Source organism: Gallus gallus, chromosome 3, assembly GCF_016699485.2.
Source record: "Gallus gallus isolate bGalGal1 chromosome 3, bGalGal1.mat.broiler.GRCg7b, whole genome shotgun sequence".
NCBI lineage: Eukaryota > Metazoa > Chordata > Aves > Galliformes > Phasianidae > Gallus > Gallus gallus.
In genome coordinates this window covers 21,522,952-21,544,457 of record NC_052534.1, presented here as the reverse complement: position 1 = coordinate 21,544,457, position 21,506 = coordinate 21,522,952, and the positions used below count along the sequence as shown (strand labels likewise).

Here is a 21,506-nt window from a genome sequence, read left to right as displayed (position 1 = left end):
GTTACCCGTTACCAAAAGCAGCCCCGTGAACACTGCAAAATGAATCAACTGCCTGCAGGGCTGATCGGGGTCTGTGTTATAAGGGAATAAACGAGTCTCCAAGCTCTTCCCGTGCTTAGCAGGGAGACCCGAAGACAACAAGTCTGTACGAACCGAGGATGGAATATTATCGTATTGGATAACCCTGTGCAAATCTCTGTGAGCCTCGTGCTTTCGGATAGGCGCTTTTTTGATACGTCTATTTTCTAGCGTTTTGGAAGGCAATTGCTGTCACTTACCGAACCAGGAAGCTACGGGAACAAAAAAGAACAAAACAAAACCCCCTCGCCGCCGCCGCCAGCACGTTCTCCCGTCTCCTACGGGGAGTCTCCGGTTTTCCCCGAAACCAGAACGACATCGCGTGCTGCGCCGTTTTAAGGGGAGAAGTTATTTATTTATTTTCAGCGCTGTGGAATTTAATTAAACGGCTCCTTCCCGTTTCCTCGGGCTAAGAACCGAAGCCCCCCGCCCCGACACGCGAAGCGCTTCTGGCCGTCAGCTGGAGCGGCACGGAGGGAGCGCGGGGTGCTTCGGCTTTTTTCGGAAGGGGGTGCCCGACAGCCGGGGGGCGAAGAAGGCTCCCGTTTTCTAGTCCTTTCGAAAGCTGCGCTGCCTTCACTTAGTTCGACCGTCTCCGAGCCGTGAGAAGGACTCTGATTTATGATAAAACAACGAGGCGTCCCGCACGACCAAGAAAGTCGGGACGCCCCCTGAAGTCTGATAAAAAGAAGAAAAAAGAAGGGGGGAAGGGGAAGAGAGAGCGCCGGGGGCGGACGGCCGGGCGCCGGGCGCTGCTCTCCCGCGGGGCGCTGCTGGCACGGGGCGCTCCGCCGGCGGGGGGAGGGGGTCCGGCGGGGTCCCGGCGGCCCGGCTCGGCACGGCCCGGCTCCGTGCGCTCCTGTTATGGAGCGCGAGGCCGCGCCGCCCCGCCTCCGTGCGGCGGGGAAGCCTTGCATCACCGCCGCGGGCCCCGCTGCCCCCCCGCCCGGCCGCCCGCCCTCCGGGAGCTATTAATAGCATGACATCAGCCCGGGACTCGCCGCCAGAGTAAATACCAGCTCTACCCGCTCGGCTATATAAGGGGGGTGATGCAACCGCGGCGAGAGGCAGAGGCGCGGGGAGCGCGAGCGGGCGCTGCTCTCCCGCCGGCGGAGCGGGCACGGGGGAAAGAGCGGGCGCGGCGGGGCCGGCGAGCAGCCCCGGCCGGCCGGCGGCGGACTGAAGGTAGGAACAGCGGGACGGCTCCGGGGAGAGGGACGAGCCGGCAACCGGAGGAGCCCGATGCCGGAGCGCCCGCGGCGCTCGACCGGCGGCGGGAGCGGAGTCCCGAGCGGAGCCCCGAGCGGAGCCGCGGCCGCCCCGGGCCGGCCGTGCCGCTCGGCGCCGCGCGGGGGCGGGCAGCGCGGGGCTCGGCGCCGGGGGGTCGAGGGGATGCCGGCCGTGCCCGCCCGCACTGCCGCTCCGGCTGCCGCTCCGACTGCCGCTCCGACTGCCGGCGGGGCGCCGGGGAGAGGCTGCGGGGCGCCGGGCAGCCCGCGCCGCCGGGAGGAAAAGCGGTAGGGACTCGCTCGGTTCTCCCTCTGCGCCGATGTCCGACACGGAGACCGGTTGCTGAAGTCTTGCCTACGCGAGGCAGGCGTGGCTCGACAGAAAACTTGTTAGAGAGAAGGAGCTTCCCGTTCGAAGTGCGTTCTTCTCGCGTTCGAGCGGTTGGAAGCCGGCGGAAAGTGATTCGGGAGCGATGCGGGATGTCAGAAAGCTTAAGGTCAACCGGCGTGCACGGAGGTTGTGAACTGTAATTGCCCTTAATGCCGTTTAAGATTAACCTCAGTGGTTATCGGCGTTTGTTGCATCAGCACCGGAGGGGAAGGAATTCGTGTGAAGAAGCAAAACCGAGAGAGAGGCGCAGTCAGCCGTCAGCAGCTGAGCGGAAAGACTCCAAGGTGCCGTTCGGGAATACGCATAACTAACAGAAGTGCACGGCTAGGAATCGCGTACCGAAGCTGAAACATCGGCTTGAGGATGAGTGAGAGGAGATGAGTGAGGAGATTTGGTGAGGATGGAAAGAGCCACTAACAAAAGAACAAACAAAGCATAGTGGCGGGAGCAAAGTTTATTGCATCTACCTGAAGCCGAAGGTACCGTCAATAGCAGAGCTGTTCCCCGGAGAACTGTCAAACTAAGAATAAAGTAAAGAGGTGTGAAGCCGCAGCAGGAGCAAGCTGTGCCTTTATGGATCGGGTCCGTGAAATGTTCAACACCTTCAGTTTCAGTAACTTCAGAAGTCCTCAAAATAGACCGGAGCTGCCATCCATGTGCACGGTCTAATGAAGTAAACGGATAGGATCAGGAAGCCCAGATGTAATTGCAGTTTGAGGCTAGATATCCCTATTGCTATGCAGACCTAGGGAGGAGCGGCATGCCACTCTTGAAAGCTGACAGACAGAGGAACAATTTGTCCAGAAGTTGGGAGAAGAAAGGACAAACTGTTGCCGTTTGCTTTTATTAGGAAAATCTAATCCCCATCCTAGTAAAGCATTTCTAAAAGTAGATCCGTTCCTCAGAAATTGGAAAACATCTACCTTTTGTTATGGAAAGCCAATCAGTTTGACTTACTGTTGGCTTCGACACAGGCTAATTATTTTTGATATCCCTGTCACTCCCGACCACCTCAGCCGTGCGCTGGAAGGAATCCTGCCGTGCCACATACCGGCCCCAACCCCGCTGCCAAGCTCCTGGGGGGTCAGCCTGGGGCAAGGAGCCCTGCCAGCTGTGGTGGGCTGGGGGAAGGACCCCTTCAGCCTGCCTGGCCCCTGGCAGGGCCCCCGCCCAAAGTGTGGGTAAAGGGAGACGCTGTCAGGGTGCCTGGGAGGTCAGCGATCCGTGCAGGCAAGGGCACTGCTCTTTCTGGGCTTCCCCTCCCAGTGGCAACCTCCCTTCCCTTTTTCTTAAACTGAAGATGGATCAATAGATAGCTCAGGACATTACAGTAGGGTTGCACTGGGGCTCGTGGTACGCTTAGCTCCTGTAGGAATAGCACTGCCTGGTAGGCAAGCGCGACTTCTCAGACACGTTACTAAAACACGGGCATTCTTGGTTTCCTCTGGTGCTGACTTTAATTAAAAGTTGACCTAAACTGAAATATAAATGAATAACCCGCCCCCCGTGCTGAGAAATGCTTGGCCCAATTAATTATTCCGTGCGCTGGAGAAATGGTTTTATTGTTAACTGAAGACTCCTGGTTTGATTGAATTATACGGAATTAAGTGTCTTGAATGAAGGCAGCAGCAGGAGCGGAGGAGACTGACGGTCAGGGAGCGCAGCTCCAAATTCTGTGGACAGTGGGGCTCAGTATCACCTGGAATCAGCCTGCTTCACAGAGCTGAACGGCTGGGTGTTGATAAATGGTAAATAATGGCAGGAGTTCAGCTGGAAATCACAGGGCCTTTCTGACTCGGGGAAAAAAGTAACTGCTAGCTTTCTGAGATTATAGGATTAAACTGTATCAGTACTTCGAATGTGACTCATGAGCAGGGGCTTTCTGAAGAGAATTACATAAATTTCCCAAGGTCTTTCTGAATAACAAATTGTTCCGAATAATTTCCTCATATTTAACAACCGAGGGTGAAATCCTGGCCCCACCGAGGTCAACAGCAAAACTCCTTTTGATTTCAGTGGTTTCAGCATATCACCCCTGGGATGTGGGAAAACTCTGGCTCTTCTGTGCTCATTGAGACTCAAAGTGAGGAAACCTCTGCAGCTGGACAAGTGATTTTCTGCCCGCTGGCAGTTCACTGCCCTTGGATTTTTGTGTTTACCTCCGTTAGTGAGGAGCTGGGTTCTACTCTAATTTGCACCGATGCGGATTTACGGTATATTTTTAGATATCTCCGAGCGAAATCTATCTTCTTGTCAAGGCACGTGACCCCAACCGTTTCTTGCCATGTCACAGTAGTAGCAAACAGGGAACTGCACAATTTGGGGTTGTCCATGTGGAAATTTAACTTACCCACACTGCTATCCCAAGGCAACTATTTGCTTACCTGCACTACATTAATTACAATGACTTTGCTGTAATTCTTACAACTCTAAACAAGAATAGATTACGTGTCGTGTAGGTACCAAAAGAATCCAAAAAACCAAAAATCTCAGAATCCAAAAAAACCCTCCACAATAAGGAAAGCAGGAAAAGTAATACAGCAAAATCCAAGGAACAAAAGTTGCTTCATGATTAGGGGAGGCAATACAATCTATTTTCCTTTTGCACCTCTTGTCCCGTGGGCCAGCCACGCAAAATGCTCAGCTTTCTTCCACACCTCTTCTCTCGCCTTGGCTGAGGGACGGATGGTTCATGCTGGGTTGCCCATGGTGTTTGGGTTACTGACTGCTGAGTTTTGTGCATTCCTCCCTCAGTGGGGTTACCAGGTTTCACAAAGCAGGTAGGGCGCCTCTCCGCCTCTTCCAAAACTGGCTAAAAAACTGAGGATGGCTAAAAAGGGGGAAGCAGAGACCACTTCCAGATCGGTTTATTTCTGTGGGAAAGCTGCTAGAAATGAAGTTCCTCCATGTGTGCCCCATTAACCAAAGTCTCAGCCAAAGTCTCTTAGGTTACACGGCTTTATATCAGCAGGAGATCTGACCATAAACATTGAAGAATTAAAAACTTGTTGTTGAGGGCACGTGAGGACAGTTTCGGATTTTATGAGCGTAAAGGGAGGAAACAATCGGCATTACATTTTTCATTACTCCTTCCCTCTATCTCAGTTTGTGCCTTAAAGCCCCAGAGCACGTGTAGATTTCCACCTTTCTGACAGCTCTGACTGTGAACTGCTTTTCAGGAGTTTATAACGAGACATATTTTTCTGTCTGTTTGTAAAACTGAACGTGGTGAGCATTTTTGTAGCTGATTCTGTCTTGGTCAGCAAACTTCAGCTTCTTTAAAACTCTTCAGCCTTTACTAAAGTGTAGCTGAGATGAAGGCGTGCTCTGTCCATTTCAAGCTGTGATTTTGTGGTGGGATAGCTATGAAGATGGAGATACTTCTGTGTTTTAAATAATATCAATATTTCTTTGGTTACTGTCTTTGGTTATTGTTTTAAAATGCTGCCTTGAAGTGAGCCTAATGTGAAAGTTTTTACTCGTGACCAAATTCTGAACTGTTTCTCTCCCGTGAGAGACAGAGGTACGCAGGGAACGTGGGCTGAAGCAGTGAGAGAAATACATTATTTCACAGTACAAAATATACCTCTAGGAGATATTATTTGCCTCTCTGCAGCTACTGAAAGGCTATTCCTGTCTCTTTTTGCTTTTCAGCAAAATGATGGTCCAACACACCGGCCAGGTGTCTGCATTGGAAGTCAGCGCCTCCGCAATTGTCCCCACTTTGTCCCCTGCAGGGTCACTGGGGTTTGATGATTTCACAAATCTAACCCCACTGGTGAAAGAGGAACTTAGATTCGCCATCCAAAACAAACGTCAGTCCCACAGGATGTCTTCTACTTTGGATACGGTGACAGTGTCCGAAAGGCCGATGGAAACATCGATCATGAAAACGGAGGTATGGCACTGACCAGCACTGAGGGGTGAATGGTCAGTTCTCTAAGCAGCTTGCACCAAAAGAGCACTAATTATGTCAAATACAAACAACCCTCTCCACCATCTAAACATGTTAGTTTATTTGATCCTTTTAAGCCTGTTGCTTGGTTTTCCATTATTCGCGTCTGGGAAATTCCTATCGTATTTGTGATTTCCATTGAAGTCTGTAAGTTAATATTTTTAATTATGAACTAAGGACAGTGTTTGACAGTGATTAGAGTAAGTGCTAAATCTGGTTTCTCTGCCTACGGGTGGCTGAACTTGGAATAAGTCACAGCAGTTGTCCTAGCCGTGCTACATTCTAACCACTAGGCTTTTAATTTGAGATAGATAACAATCTCAATGGAAAACATTATATTATAAAATGAAGAAACAGAGTTAGGGAAATGGCAACACCTGGGTCTGAGCCCAGCACCCCCTCTTTGGCATGCAGCCTAAGAAGACACTTGGCAATTTTTTGGGGTGACATTGATTTACGATGAGCCATCACATCCATCCAAACTCCAGTCAGGTTTTATTGACGACTTAAATGGAGTTACTACCATTTTACAGTACTGCAAGCAAGGTCAGATCACGTCCTTATGTAACTTGTGATGTGAGCACTAACAGCACTGTGTTGCTTTGAAATACGTCAAAGTTATCAAAATATAGGCAGAGTGTTTACAACATCTTATGGGCTGTGTGTATCTGTTTTTATGGCACAGTTTTCTCCTGAAGAGGATGAAAGAAAAAAGCGAAGAAGGGAAAGGAACAAAATTGCTGCTGCAAAGTGCCGAAACAAAAAGAAGGAAAAAACAGAATGTTTGCAGAAAGTAAGTATCTGACTTTAGATTTTTGATAGTGAGATATATATATATATATGTATATATTTTTTTGTCTGTCATCATACTGTGAACGAGATGACATTTCCTCACCCTATCTGCTACCATTTAAAACCATTTTGCAGCAGCATCAGGCCTGTGTTTGTTTCTGTATCTAGGGGTTCTTATACAAAGTCACGTTCCTACTTAGATGGCTTAACATAAGTTTACAGATATGTGATATGCTGTCCTGGGGAGTTAGTAAGTAGGTAGCATAAATAATTTCGGGTCAACAGTTGACACAAAAAGCTCGGAATAGTCTTATAAAGGATAGAAACATTACTTTGGATGCCTGCCATCGTAAGTGAATATAAATCTGAATTTGGCTTTTCAATGTTCATTACACTTCTGTAAAGGCCAAAGAAGGCAACTGTCAATCTGTTCTTAAGACTATTATCAACTGGGGGATGTATAGTTTCACCACTATGGGATGCTAAGAGCGTGTAACTTCTAACCATATGCTTTTCCACCAATGAAAAACTGCAACTATTAGATAAATACTGCAATTAACTACTTGAAATGCTCACTCTAATAGTTGTGTCTGTACCTTGTGACTAGGAATCAGAAAAGCTGGAGACTATCAATGCGGAATTAAAAGCCCAGATTGAAGAGCTAAAGAATGAGAAGCAGCATTTGATATACATGCTAAATCTTCACAGGCCCACCTGTATAGTCCGGGCACAAAATGGAAGGACACCTGAAGATGAAAGGAATCTTTTTATTCAACAGATCAAAGAAGGAACATTACAAGGTTAAGTGATACGGAAAATGTGGAAATATTTCTAGTATGTTTTAACAGCAACAGAATCCACAGAGGATCTGACTTATGTGTAGGATTCTATTAGTAAAGAGCGTTTAGGAAGGGCAGATCGCTTTCTTAAGCAGAATGAATCATTTTTGGCTTGTCAGAGATTCTTCCCCTCGGAAGATCTGGTCTCGGTCAAACTGAAGAGCCTTCTGCCTCATAATAGGTTTTGCACCTGTCATACATGCTGTTCCTAGGAGCTACAGACAACAGCTTCAGAAGATTTAGCTCTCTGCTAGTATACAGTATCTGCACTCACGACGTTTGTGCTAGAACACTATGACTTCGATGATGCACATGGTACATACAGCTGTGCTGGATGGACACTACTTTTCCTTGTGGCTGTCAGGGAAAGCAGACGGAGTATTTTTAAAGTTTTGTAGTTTCCAGGAGGATGGTTTCTGGCAGAATGTACTGATACGTAATTTTGCATTCTAACCTAACACACACACACACAAACACACAAAAAGCCTTTAGTTCCAATTAAGCTTTGTAACCTTTTTCACAACACTTGTGTGGTTTTTTTTCTATGACTCATCTCAGAGACTGAATTTGACAAGTCCTAGTAGGTGTGACAAAGAAAGGTTTCTTGCAAACTACCCATGTAGCTAAGTTGGTATTTTAGGAGCTGGAACCCCACCTATTATCCTTTGGGAAATACAGTGTTTCCTTGCATTCAATAGAGCATTTTGTACCATCACTTGGCAACTGGGTGAATTGGACCCACTGTAAAGAGGGAAGTAACTACGAAGGGATTTTGATACGGTTTTGCCCAAGCAAAGAACTGCAGGACTGAATCCCAGGTTCATGAATCATGAAAAGTTTAAAATAAACCAAAATCATCTGGGATCTAATCCTACAAGCCTTAACCCTCACCGACACAAGAGGTTCCATGGCCTGTAGTGATCTGGTTATACAGATGGCTGTCAGGAGTAAGATGTGGACAAGGCTTTTTCCGTCCTTGTCAGGATTGCTTCCTTTTGCCAGATGATTCAGAGGGAAAAATTATGATTGCAGCTACTTTTATTTTATGTTTGGGTGGTAACTACAGTCAATCAAAAGTGTTACTTAGAATCTAAAGGAGACAAGAGTTCTGATGTAGTGAATAATTGTTCTCATTTTTTATTAAATACTAACCTTAGATGTTTCTGAACTGGTAGAAGAGCTGCTGGACAATACAGTTGGAGCTACGAGTGTTTAAATTCTGATGTTTCTGTGAAATTCTCAGATTGTTTAATCCTACGAAATATATCCTTACAATTTTTTTGTAAAAGAAAATATCCTTATTTATCACTAATATCATAATGAGTAAAGTTAATAAATACTGCAAGCAAGATAAAACTGAAAACACAAGTGTTGTGCTGTCTTTTTACTTTCATCTCTTGGTGTTTAATATTATATATTCCTAAACTTTGCAAGTTGCAAGAGACACCATTTAACCTTCATCATCTCCACAGATGAAGCACTTAAGTATCTTGAATGATTGGATGCAGAGACTATACCTCTCAAAATTCTGTATCTTGATCTGTGGTGTCTAGCTGCTCAACGTCACAATTTAAATGGAACTTATAGTACATAATATTTTACACCAGTTATGCAGTGTTGAATTTGTGGTTTTATTCTAAAGGCTAAACTTAAAGATACCTCAGCCATAAGCTTCTTCCTCTACAAGTCCTGGCTGAATGTATCAGATATCGCTCCTGATCCTTATATGATCTTTATATTCTGCAACAGAACTTCTTAGTACATTTTCCTAAGATCTGGATATATTGTAATGTCCTATATCATGTTTAAAAGCTATGTACTTCATATATCTGAAAAATGAATGTATTAAAAAGACAACACACTAGGTCTGATTCTGTCCTGAGAATCTGTTTTCTTTCTCTATGTTGGAAGGAGCTGCCTTTGACTTCAGTGAGATTTGTATTAATGCCCTGCAGGCAGAGCTTGGAGCCTCTGCAGCAACTTCACTGGCTCAGGGGGAAGGTTTCATGGGGAAGTGGGCCGGTCATTCGTCAGATGATAGATATATGTGAAGTGTGTTATCAGTAAATTTGTCAAACAGTATTCATTGATGGCTGACTTCTGTAGTATGGGAGTGCGTAACTGAGGCCTCATGATGGTATCATGCTCTTTGGCTCTGCCTTTAGCACATCAGATACCAGCAGACAAAAGAGTTTGCCTCCTATGCTGTTATAAAGTGTTCCAGCAGAGACTAGAGTATAATGACACAATTAATGACTCTCCTTTTGGGAATCTGTATGGTTGCTTTTAACCATACCGCTGATGACGCCGGCGTCATGCTTTTGTTGCTTGATGATATGTATTTAGCATGCCAAATGTTAGTAGGGTACCACTATTATTGTCAGAAGATGATTATTTTTATTTCTTTGTATGTGGAGACATAGCTGCTTTCTACTGTGTGTATGTGTGTGTGTGCATGCGTGCTCCTGCACGCTACTGTAGAAGTGATGGTACTCAAGTTGATTTGACTATGCCCATGAAAGACTGTTTGAACAGCTAGACAGGAGCAGTATGTTGCATGAGTTTTCTAAAAGTATACGTTATTCAGGAGAACCTTTAAAATGCATTAAAAGCAGTTTGTTTTCTATTTTCAAGTTTGTTTTGATACTTTAATAAAAAAATAATATATATTTACTTATGTGTCATTTAATTCATTCTTAATTTCCAGGAGCAGTTTCATTTGCTTACAACAATGTCAAGATAAAAGAAAACAAACACATTTTATAGGCTTTCAAAAATAAGAATCTTACCAGGTGATAGTGGTACTGCTCACTGATTGTCAAGACATAAACAAAGCTTTGTTATTAAGAGGTTGATCATGGATTCCAGCTAATTTCTCATTCTTGGTCTAGACTTAGATTAAGCAATGGGAAGTTAGAACTTCTGAGTCCCTCCGAATCTTACAACCAACCAGCTAATAGTTATTTCAGCTTTCCAGTAACCTAATGGGCTTAATACTTTTGTTCTGTGAAGTTTTAATACTTACAGATTGCTCTCTGTGGTTATGTGGAAGAGTAAAGAAGCACAGTACAATCAGGGCTTTGGTTTATTTCTGTGTGTTTTTATGTGTGCAGTCGCATGTGTGAAGAAGCACGAGGGATGATGAACAAAATGTTCTATCCTGCCTTCCCAAAACTATCTACACTCAGACAGAAGTCCCTGTGTTTTGATAGCTGGTGGTGTGGACAAAACTTTTGGCTTCAGTCCTTTGCAAGCAATCCTAGCTTGTACTACAGAGATGAGATAGAAGGCCGGGAGTCCAAGGAACCAATAAATCCACTGCACTATTACAAAATCTAGTTAAAAATATCAGTTGGGATGGAGATGTAAGCTACTACAAACCAGGAAACATCAAATGCTTATTCTTATTGTTACATCTATTTAAAGATGTGCAGTCCCAACGTGTCTATTCCCTCCCCCACGTATATGCTCTTTCATGCATTCTCCTAAACCCATTACCAAATGTTATTTTGGAAAACTTGATTCACTTCCAATTTCATAAACCTTTGTATCATCTTCCTGCCTCATCTTAGAAAACCTTATCAACAAAATTACACTTATGAATTCCTGAGCTGATATTTTACAATCTTTTCTTTAAATGACCTCATTTGAAACCATCTAATTGCACAAGCGTCTGATCACTGTGACCTATTGCTAATAGAATAATTAATATTCCTTGAACTAAATAATATGTTGTATCTTCTCCTCTGTTCTTGTTTGAGACACAGAGTCTGTGTGTGTAGTGGCCCATGCAGACCTTAATGTATGCTCATCTTTAACGTGTACACTGATAAGGAAAATGTCCTACTTTTTTTTCTAGCTCTTCCCTTGGTATAAATGAATAAATATTAATACCAAAGGTAGTTAAAGCCAGTGATTCGTGCTAGGTGTTCTTTTAACAACACCAAATGCTACCAAATTTAAACATAAAATAACTTTTCTATGTGAACCCATCAAGAATTTGAAGTTACTTCTTACAGAGATGGCATTAAAGTCGCTGTCACTGTTGCTTTTACCGAAGAAACCGGATAAGGAAAATAGAACACTACAGTTGTTAGTAACAAAAGGATTTAAAAGCTAAATCTACTTCATCTTAAAAAAACAACATCAACAACAACAACAACAAAAAACCCTCTAAATGCAAAGTGTCAACTGTACCTCACGTCCTTATTACCTTTTTTCACTTCCATCCTTCAGCCCATGCGGCAGTGCACTGGGCCACTATCAGTCTCATTGAGTCTGGCCATAGCCATGTTTCCATGTTTGCCCAGTGCCCCCAACTGGAGACCCTGAGAATCACATAATGAAAATCAAGAATATTTATTTGCGTAGAAATACTTAGCAACGTTCTTCACTAGCTTATAATGGCAGCAGTGTCAGATTTTTGCTTACATAATAGACATCATTCCTTTTTAAAGTGTAGTTAAGATGAAGAGTGACAATAGTAAAAAAAATCTCATTACTCAAAGCAGACCCTATTGGACAGTGAATCAGAACTGCTGACTTCAGTGATAAAAATAGTTCTCTACTAATTTTCAGTCCTGTCAGATCTTCAGAGAAATTAAAAGAGAATATACCAGATTCTATTCTTGACACAGCAGCAGGTCTGGCTGCATAGCTTTACTACTGCTGACAGTGATGCGTGAACCAAAAAAAAGCTCATGATTTTCAGACTCCAAGTTAAGCACATTTGATCTGATACTAAAAAAAAAAAAAAGATTAGACCTGTGAACAGATTAAATAGAAAATGGAAACAAAGTGGGAGTGGATGCTGGCATCCTTTCTCCTAGTTTTGAGAATTGTGGGCATGTCCACACAGCAAACAGTGTGGTGTATCAGTGCTTTTGTACAAGCTAGCAGGGAGAACCACCCAGTGATGAAAGCAAAAAACTCAGCACAGGCTCGTTGGTGGCATTGAGAGGATGGGAACTCCATGCAGCCAAAGGACCAGCTGCTCCTGGCATCAGAGGTAGCTCATTTACAGCCAGGTCGAGTGTCATTCAGCTCCTCTGGTCAGAATACATCCCAGAGCTGCCTGCCTTCTTGACAAATGGCTCCACGGGTTCAGCTCAAAGATCCTTCCCACCCTGTTTTCTTCCTACAGCAGTGATTGTTTTGACTCCATTCCTTGCAGCTTCACCTGACAGCCTCATTCTTGCACTGGAAGTTTTGCTTGTCCATGCTCTCCACGCCACTTGTGATTTTACACTCCATTGTGAAGAGCGAAGAGTCCCAGCCTATTCAGTCACTTTTTCTTTTGGTAGCAAATTTCACATCCTCAATCATTCCTGTTACTCAGCTCTTCTGAGAAAAGCCTGTGTCTTTTCCAGGAGTTTAAGATCAGGAGACCATATTTATAAACAGTATTCAAGACGTAGCCAAGCCATGGATCAATATGGTGGGATCTTGACGTTCACTATTCCTTTCCTAATAGTTCCAGGAATTTGGTTTGCTTTCTTTTTCTTTTCTTTTCTTTTCTTTTTTTATAACTGCCAAGAATGAAGCCTGGTGCAATGGAACTCTCAACCATAACCCTCAAGTCTCCCTCCTGAGAAGTAATGATAAAATCAAGCCCAACATTTCAGCATTTTGCACATGATGGCAGAGTCAATTTTACCTTAATTTTTTTAATTTTTTATTTTTTTATTTTTTTCCCTTTCAATTTTTAAGTTAGGAATGAGCAGCACATAGGTCTAGAACAGCTCAGTTGGTTTTCATGAATACCCCAGAAATACTTTTTTTTTTTTTTTTTTGGTAATGGAAGAGCATATGTGAACTCCATTTGGTGCTTTCTGCAGTCAATATTGTCAGTCTATTGACAAATTTCTTGGTTAAGAGTTGAGATTGGCACAAAAGAAAATAGTTGGGGAGTAATCAAGTATACAATAGTCCCGCTGCTGACTGAGTGCAGTTGGCTGGAACAGAGATCCTTTCTCTACTGACTTGGATAAACACAGACCTCTGATAGTGGCAGGGTGAGAAGTTCCCTTCTTGCTATTATCTCCTACAGCCTTCAAAACTGTATCATACAGGATTTGCATCTTCCACTTTTATAGCTAATTCCTGTGGTTTTACTACGCGTTCTCGAAGCCCCAGAACTGAGTTACACATTATGGGATGAGCAACTCATTCCTCATTACTGAAGTGAAAGCTTTAGAAATATTACTTATTTCTGAAGTAAGAAGTTCAGAAACCAAAAGAAAACATACTAAGATTCAATTCATTAGACTGTTAATGTTTCATGTTTAGAAACAAATGTTCTGGGAATCTGGGGCTTGTTTATTTGTTGGGGAAGGGGAGGGCTCTATTAAAAGAGTTTTGAATGTCTGGGTTTGGTCACGTCACATTCCTTTGCTGACAGCAAAACTACCCACGGACCAAGGAAAGGGTAGCTGTAGAAACTAGTGCTTACAAGTGCTAATTCTGAACGGTTTCCCACATTATGTTCAAAGAAAAAAAAAATCCTCAGGATGAATAGCAATAGAACGGACAAATTAACTTCAAAAATTACCTGCCTTTCAAATAATACCATGCCCCTCTGCGTTTAACTAAATGTAGCAAAAAGCTCTCTGTTACTCTTATCTGAATTTACTCGAAACACTTTTGACTCTTCTACCCCTTTGTGTACTTACCCCTCCACTCCCACTTTTTTTTAGAAGTTATTACTCAAACGTACAGAATGTGCCAAAGCTGCTTTATAGAAACAACTCAATAGTTCCCCTAAAGAGAAGGGAAACTATTCCACAGGAAGCTAAAGCAAATACTAAATTGCACAAAAATGTATTCAAAAGCAGGAAATGCCACTGTTGAGAGTGCAAGCAGAAGGTCAGCTCTGCTATCTTACACATGAATGATGGAATATCTTCTAATTGTGTAACCCAGTATTTCCAAGTAAGATAACATACCACATTCTTCCTTCTCTATGTGCAGTAGCTTGCGTAGTTCCGTATGTAACATGGGCAGAATCTTTAAAGAACGTGTCTACAGAAAACACTAAACAAATGGACTTAAGATTCTTACTGCCATGCAAATAGAATCACAGATAATCTCATCTAGGAGCTATTTACTGAAGAAATCTGCAGTTACAAATTCAAATGAACAAGTAATCACACATCTTGGTCTCCAAAATATTTGCAGGGGACTACAATACATCTGAAGTGTGTGCAGCACAAAAGCATAGCATAATAGATAATTATACTGTAAATAAATGCCTAAATTACAGAAGGTGTTGTGCCTTTGGGAAAGTGAGTGCTTTGGCTGGTAATGCTTTCAGGCAGCATGAGAGCCACTGTCTTTCAAAAAAGACATGCTCAAACCCTCTTCAGCACAGGCAAGAATTCTGTACAGACATTTGGAAGGGGGAATAATACACTTGAGCCAGAAAAAGTCACTGTGGCAGAAGCCATGGGTTAGAGTGAAGAAAAAGGTAATAACAAACCAAACGAGGGACGTTTGGAAGTGCTTTCCAGAGAAGCACTTCTTAGCTCCTCTGGTCCTCCTAGACACTGACAAGAGTAGCAAAAGCAATCTTCGCAGAAGTTAACTAGATGACTACTTACAGCAGCATTTGTGAAGAGGCAGAAAACTACTACTGAGCAGTGTCAGCTGTTAGCCTCCAGTTCTTCTCTATAGAGACCCTCACGTGCAGGCAGTCAGCCAGCCAAACTTCCACCCTGAGATAAGAACAGCTGCTCCTTCTCCTGTGCCACTGAACCCTGGACTCTGAGAGCAGCAGCCAGCACCCACTCCCAGGTGCCTGAGGGCAGGAGATGTGCATTGCCAATGAGTATCGGGCCTCACGAAGGCCACTTGGAGGAAGAATTAGATAAAGGGACAAGTTTTCTGAGACAAAAGGACCCAGGAGAGAACATGAACAATCCTATGTTTGACTAAGGCATCAGTATATCTAGGGCTGTATCTGGGCAGCAGGAGGTCCTGCGCAGTGAAAAAAGGGTATTAGAGATCTGTATAAGTGTAAAAGAAATGATAAGGGACTAATGCAGGGAGAGAGATCTGATTCAATTCCTTCCTTGGTTTCTCATCTTTCTCTCCCCTCAAAACTCCAGACTAATGACTATGGCACATATGACACATTTAAATTCCAGAGTAATAATACTTTCCATGCACTGAGATGTGTACACCAGAGAAGGAAGACATGGAACCTGTCAAAGGGCCATTTTCCAACTCTTCCCAAAAACGCATCGCAACCATTTAAAGAAACTTGGAGTAGTTCTCCCCTCATCCCCAGCCAGATGCTTTTACATTTAATTGTCTTTCAATTTTGATCGCTTGTACAGCCAGCCCTACCAGCATTCACGGTTATTGGAACATTTATTTAGTGACAATTTTCTGAAGTACAGAGAAAACACCGCTAGCTCAGACACTGCAAGACAATTATCACACACTGGAAACTAGATTCTAAAAGCTGACCAGTCGCAAGCACAGATACAGACAAAGTTATGTTCCTTCATAACTGACCCCTTCCCCCTGTATATTCAGAGACATACACCATAGGTCTCTGTTCTTTTTGCCAAACCTCAGCTCTCTTATTCACAGGCATATACCTATATAGTCAGTGTCCTAGCTGCTGAGAGGATATCCAGTTATGTCTGGCAATTCAGGCTGTTCCTTAAGTAGGAAAGCATTAGCGTACTGGTTCTTTGCATGTGAATGAAAGAGAGGTATTAATGTCCCAAGGTCTGGAGAAAATACCCTACCAAAAAAAAAAAACCCTGCTATCTTGATAAAGAACTCTGTGGTTCTAAAGAGAACGTACTGTGTCCCCAGCCCAGCCTCTGCCAACTGCAATCTGTACAGCCATCATGGAAGGAACATTTGAGAGTGAGCCTTCTAAATACATACACAGCTGCCACATGTATGCACACTCAGCATGAACGCCACGTCAGATCCTGTCAGATAGCAAAGCAGAGTCCTGCTCAGGGCACATGGCGAGAGCTATGGGTCTGCACAACCACGGATGGTGGAACCCGATGTCTGTGCAAGCCTAGGTGAACAGAAGCAAAGGCTTAGGCAGCAGAGAGCTGGAATTGTGATGACTTCAGTGGTGCTTAAATCCTTCGGGGGTCTAACTTCAAGTAACTAAAATTCAAGAACTAATAAGTATTTCTAAATGTGGACAACCATATGCATTAGTGAGGGAACAGAAGGTAATGCTCAGTTTCTTTTAAAATGAATTCTGTGTAAGACATTCAGTTAGTGTTTTTAGGTCACCCTAGTAACACAACCGACATTACCATAGTAGCATCTTACATGGAAAGACAGATCACTCCAACCTCAGGAAAAGGTAATTCTACTTCTCTGACTCATGGAAATAAATCCATACTTTTGGAGTGAAATAGGCAGGCACCTCGAGCTCCCAGTGATCTTGAGTTGGTTAAATATTCAATATGTGTAAATTTGAAAAAACACAGTAAGTGTCATACTTAAATTTATAACCTCCCAAAGGACAGCATGTTCTGAGCAATTAGCACAAAATTACTGCCAGAGATGTGGTATATTAGAATAAATAACACTTTAAAAAGATACAGATGTTAAATGCGTATGTGCCTTTGAGAGTCATGGTAAACATTTAAAAATAGACTCCGTGATTACTGGTGTGTTTAGATTTTATAAGATCTAGGACTGGCAGAGGACTCTGTGGTTCTTGTTCTGTGCCATACGATGCATGTGATCTGGATTAAATTTTAGAGGGAGGTCTCTTTCTGTCCCTTCCAGACTTACTTAGTAAGAGTGCAACGAGCCAGATTTAGAAGCAGAGTGGGCAAATATCCATCTCCAAAACACATATGGGTCAAAATTAAAGTGACTAAATAGTGGCACAACCTATAATCCTGGTGTCCAAAAGAAACATTCACTTCAGTGATTATTCTTCAGAAAGTGTAAGATGAGAATCAGCTCACAGGTAATATAAACTGTTCACAGAGAGGTGCTGGGCAAAGTGACCTGTGCAACTTCATATGCACTGGCTTGCAAAAAGGAAGATAGCACTATCTGCCTTACGGCGGAAAGCCACAAGCTCTCAATGATATTCATCTACCCACATCAACAGGTAAGCTACAGTTTTAAACTGAAAGACAAATATTCTCATGCACCAAGTGTGTCACAGCAGTTCTTCTAGTATAACAAAATTGAAAGCCAAGCGGGATATAAAGTATTTTCCTTTCATTTTTTTTCTTTCTGGATTAACAGTGTGAAAGTATTACAGTAAAGGGTAAGAGAAATTTGGAAACAACAGTTCCCCAACTCTTGCTCTTTTTCAGTTCTAGCCTTATCCTAACTCCTACCCTATCCCCCTCCTACCCTTGCCCTTCCCATGCCCCCTCAAAGCACAAACCCCCAGGCACAGCTCTCAATGGAATCTCTTTCCAGTGGATCCCAAGACTCCCAGCACAACCCAGAGCATTTCCAGCTCATTCAAACTCAACCATTCTCACCAGTGCTGCTGCACACACTGTGTGCTCCATAGCTTCTCCATAGCAGGGAGGCCGAGCACATCACTAATGGCAACTACTCCAAAGCACCTGATCCCCAGCCCGTGATGACATGAGCAACTTACAGGAGAGTTTAAGATTTACCAGTTCTCCCCAAATGTATAGATCATCTTCCCACACTTCTTTCTCTTAAGCATCTCCATTGCTTTTCTTTGGCATGCTTGCTGAGCACTGAATTAGCTCAACTCGCTGCATTTTATCACATGTTCCTCTTTTAGGAATAATCTGCACACCATCAGAAACTTACACCACGATTTAAGTCCTTGTTAAACTTGGCTTAATATGTATTGTAATAAGCAGTGCTTAGAAACCACAAATGAATTTGTAGCTTTCTTTTACCACCGCACAGTGTACAAATACAAAATCGTGGCACTTTTCTGAAGTGCTAAAATCCCATCTTGGAAAGCCAGGCAGGATACAAAGGAGTGTTGCAGCTCCTGATTTATGAGTGGGGATGAGAGAGATTTTTTTTTATCTGCTTTTTTTGGGATCACATTTTTAAATAGATGGGAAGTCAGTCCAACCCATGGCACTCGCTGGGAGATCTACAGTATTCCACGTATTGCTGTTAGGTGGACCATTTCATTACTAAGAGTGAAAATTCTTTTCCTTTGAATAGAAAACAAAATCTATTAATGAAAAAAAAAAGGCATAAGCAAACGTTTGTTCCAACCTCTCTGTACTGAAATAAGCTGCTCTCTTTTACAATACCCGTTTTAATTCTCAGTACATCCTGAGCACAGCGTAACCATGTTCGACTGGGTGTAGATGAACAAATCCCCATAACGCAAGGCCTCGCAAGGAGGAAGCAGCACTTGGAGCCTGAGGTCGGTTTCTTGAGCCCTGGAACCAACCAAACACCTCCTTTACCTCATCCTTCATCACTTTGCTAAGAAACAGATAAAGGCAAAGTTGTGCCCTTCAGCTTTTCAGTCAGTTTGGGACCAGACTTTAACCTGGATATCCAGCTTTTTGGTTCACCTTACATAGGTAGGTATAATTTTCTCACTAAAAGATATCAGAAACCTCCTTGTACCTGTAAACTTTTAGAAGGTCACACAGACAACTAGCAAGCCAAAATCATAGATTGAAAGTGAGAAATCCATTCAAGAAACGTGGTTTGATTTTTTCATAAAATACTCACATTCATTCATAAAGAAAGGTAAGAGATTCTCTTTGGCTCTACTGTCAAAATTCTCCGTGTATTTAATAGTGCAAAACACAGAACATTACTTTACCAGAGTAAAAATAAAGCAAATGATTATAAACATCCATTTCACGGGCATGCCAGCAATACTTGTTAGAAAGAACGATACAAGAAATTGTAGTTTGGTTCAGGGGTTTACATGCTACTGTCCTGAGCTGGCAAAGAGGGAAACTGTGCCAAAAAGCCATGTGATTATTTCACACAGAGGAAAAAATAATCTTCAGCTTTTTTTTTGTTAGAAATGGAGATAACTGCCAGTGCCACCTGCAGACAAAATATGATAGGAAAATAGAAAGAGAGAGAAATATCATTTGGGGGATCCCTTAGGTATTGCCATTCCCAGAAATTCAGAGAGAGCTTTTCCCCCAATTACTCGCATTTCTGATAAATCATAGATAAGTACATGTGGGCTGTGGAAGAAAGCAGTTTCTTGCATCTCTTTTGAATTTTCTAAGAAAGACTGTCACCATCCCTAGGGATGAAGATAATGAAAGGAAATATTAGGACCCTGGGCAAAAAGAAGGGAAGAACATACACAATCAGATATTTTTAGAGGCAACACGAACAACTAAGATTTTTCCTCTTAATAGCAGAGACTGTAGCATGAATGAAACCAATGGCTGATCCCAGCAGGTATAACAAAGGGCAGAATTCAATGCATGCAATCTAGACTTCTGCCAGTCCTCTAATGAGTGGTTCAGTTCTTGTATGTAATTTGATTGCTCAGAAGGAGAAAGGTCCAGCTCATACCGAGACCTCTTAGTTCGCATCTGTGCAGAGCACTTCCAACAAGAACCACGAGCGTGCTGTGAGTAACCCAACAACAAATCACAAAACCATGGGGTATTTCACGTCTTCTAGTACAGACAGTAAGAAATAAGAGCCCGAATGCAAGGTTTCTATTCACTGTCTCCTTCGATGAAATGTGGTATTTCCAGAACATGTTTCTCACTCAAACTGCCCCCAGAGCAGCTCTGCTGAGCAGCCCAAAGGCAGTAACCAGCTATGTGCTGGCTGCTAGCAAGCAGCACCAAGCAGAAGTGAAACAAGCTTTCGGATGCACTTTACTCACTGCCTCCACTCCTCCCCACTGACTGACACTCGGACAGTGCGTTGGCACTGCCTGCCCCAGCGGATGGAGTCTTTCCCTCCCAGCAAGCACAGTCCTTGCAACATCACATCTTTTGCTTCTTACCTTCACTCAGCGGCGTGTCAGCGAACGTACTGTTACTGGTGCCAGAATGATGCAATTGCTACACATGGTTTGTGCAAGATTGGTACGTATTTCTTGCATTAGACTATAAATCTCTCTTGCATCATCTTGATGTGACTCTTGTTAATTTGAAACAGGACTGCATGTAAGCAAACTGTTCCGAGTTGGGCCCTTTAATGACAAGCCAGCACCCAGCAGTCACCGAAGCCAGTCACACCACGGCTGCTGGGATTTGTACCGGGATGATGGATGATTTCTCTTAGAACAGCGGTGGGTTTATGGACGGCACTGTCAGAGCCGGCTCATTGCATCCCGACATGTTCCCAATAGCCATAAACCCAACCGAGCAGCCTGGAGAGCGGTCTGCACACGTTCTATTTTTACCCAGCAATAAAAGCCTGGTTTCCTCGGCCCGAGCTCTGTGGCCTGCAGCGGGGCTCCCCGCGGTGGCCTTAGGCGGGCCTTTCCTTCTGCTCCAGAGGCACCCGCCTGCTCCTTCAGCCTTTTCCAGAGTTCAACGGCCAGCCTTTCACTTTCCGCGCGCGGGCGGGCTCGTGCCGCCAGAGGACGCTGTGGCTCCGGCTGCGCGGCCGCCGCGCGCCCCCGGCCGGGCCTCTCCGCCTCCGCGGCTGAAGGGCGGGACGAGGCGCGCAGCGGCCGTTAGTGGCTGTGGTAGTTACGGCGCCGGCGGGCGCGCGTGAGGAGAACGCACTCCCGCGGCCGCTCTGTGCCTCTCAATGGGCTCCAGCTCTGCCCAGCTGAGGCGGCCGTGCCTCCCTGAGGCCAGGCGTGAGGCTCGTGCACAAAGCCTGCCCCGCGCGTCCCGGCGGGGACGCGGAGCGTACATGCGAGTCAGCGTGGCTTGTCGTGTAACTTCCAGGCACTTCGGACTTATGCGGCGTTATGGTATGTGACAGGGACTTCCCCTGATTTCGGCAAGCTGAGATCCTGTAAATGAAAATTCTGAACCCACTGGTTATCTGGATGGAGAGTCCCTGAAGGCAATTTATAGATTGTATTTCATGAGTAACAAAATATGGTCACTGGGATTTTCTGATGGCTTCCAGGTATAGCCCAGCAGCCCGCCCTCGTGAAAGCAGGATGCATAGATAACAGCAGCCACGGGCCCCGGGGTGCACGGGGTTTGTGCCTTCAGCCTCTGCTGCTGCACGAGTAATAAATACACCGTGGTCACTTGTAGGATCACAGGATGGCTTTGGTTAGAAGGGACTTTAAAGCCCACCCAGTCCCA

At 44.1% G+C, this 21,506-nt stretch overlaps 2 protein-coding genes and 1 long non-coding RNA gene across 3 annotated transcripts in view; 2 read left to right on the top strand and 1 right to left on the bottom strand.

Annotated features, from left to right (window-relative positions):
* The window catches only part of TMEM206 (transmembrane protein 206), a 118,533-nt gene extending 97,676 nt beyond the window's left edge, over positions 1-20,857 (bottom strand). The window contains exon 1 of the mRNA XM_046939651.1: positions 20,237-20,857. The gene's annotated coding sequence lies outside the window, so the exon portion shown is untranslated. The remainder of the gene's footprint in view (positions 1-20,236) is intronic.
* ATF3 (activating transcription factor 3) lies at positions 1,143-9,957 on the top strand. Its single transcript, XM_046939659.1, is given in 5 exon segments — positions 1,143-1,982; positions 5,353-5,427; positions 5,429-5,596; positions 6,339-6,446; positions 7,053-9,957. Coding segments are annotated over 5 exon segments (684 nt in total). The 5' UTR covers positions 1,143-1,847; the 3' UTR covers positions 7,251-9,957.
* On the top strand, positions 16,574-20,525 carry LOC121110255. The gene is made up of 3 exons (XR_005858520.2): positions 16,574-16,627; positions 17,266-17,392; positions 20,392-20,525. It is a non-coding gene; the product is annotated as an uncharacterized LOC121110255 (long non-coding RNA).
* Positions 20,858-21,506: the final 649 nt, after the last annotated feature.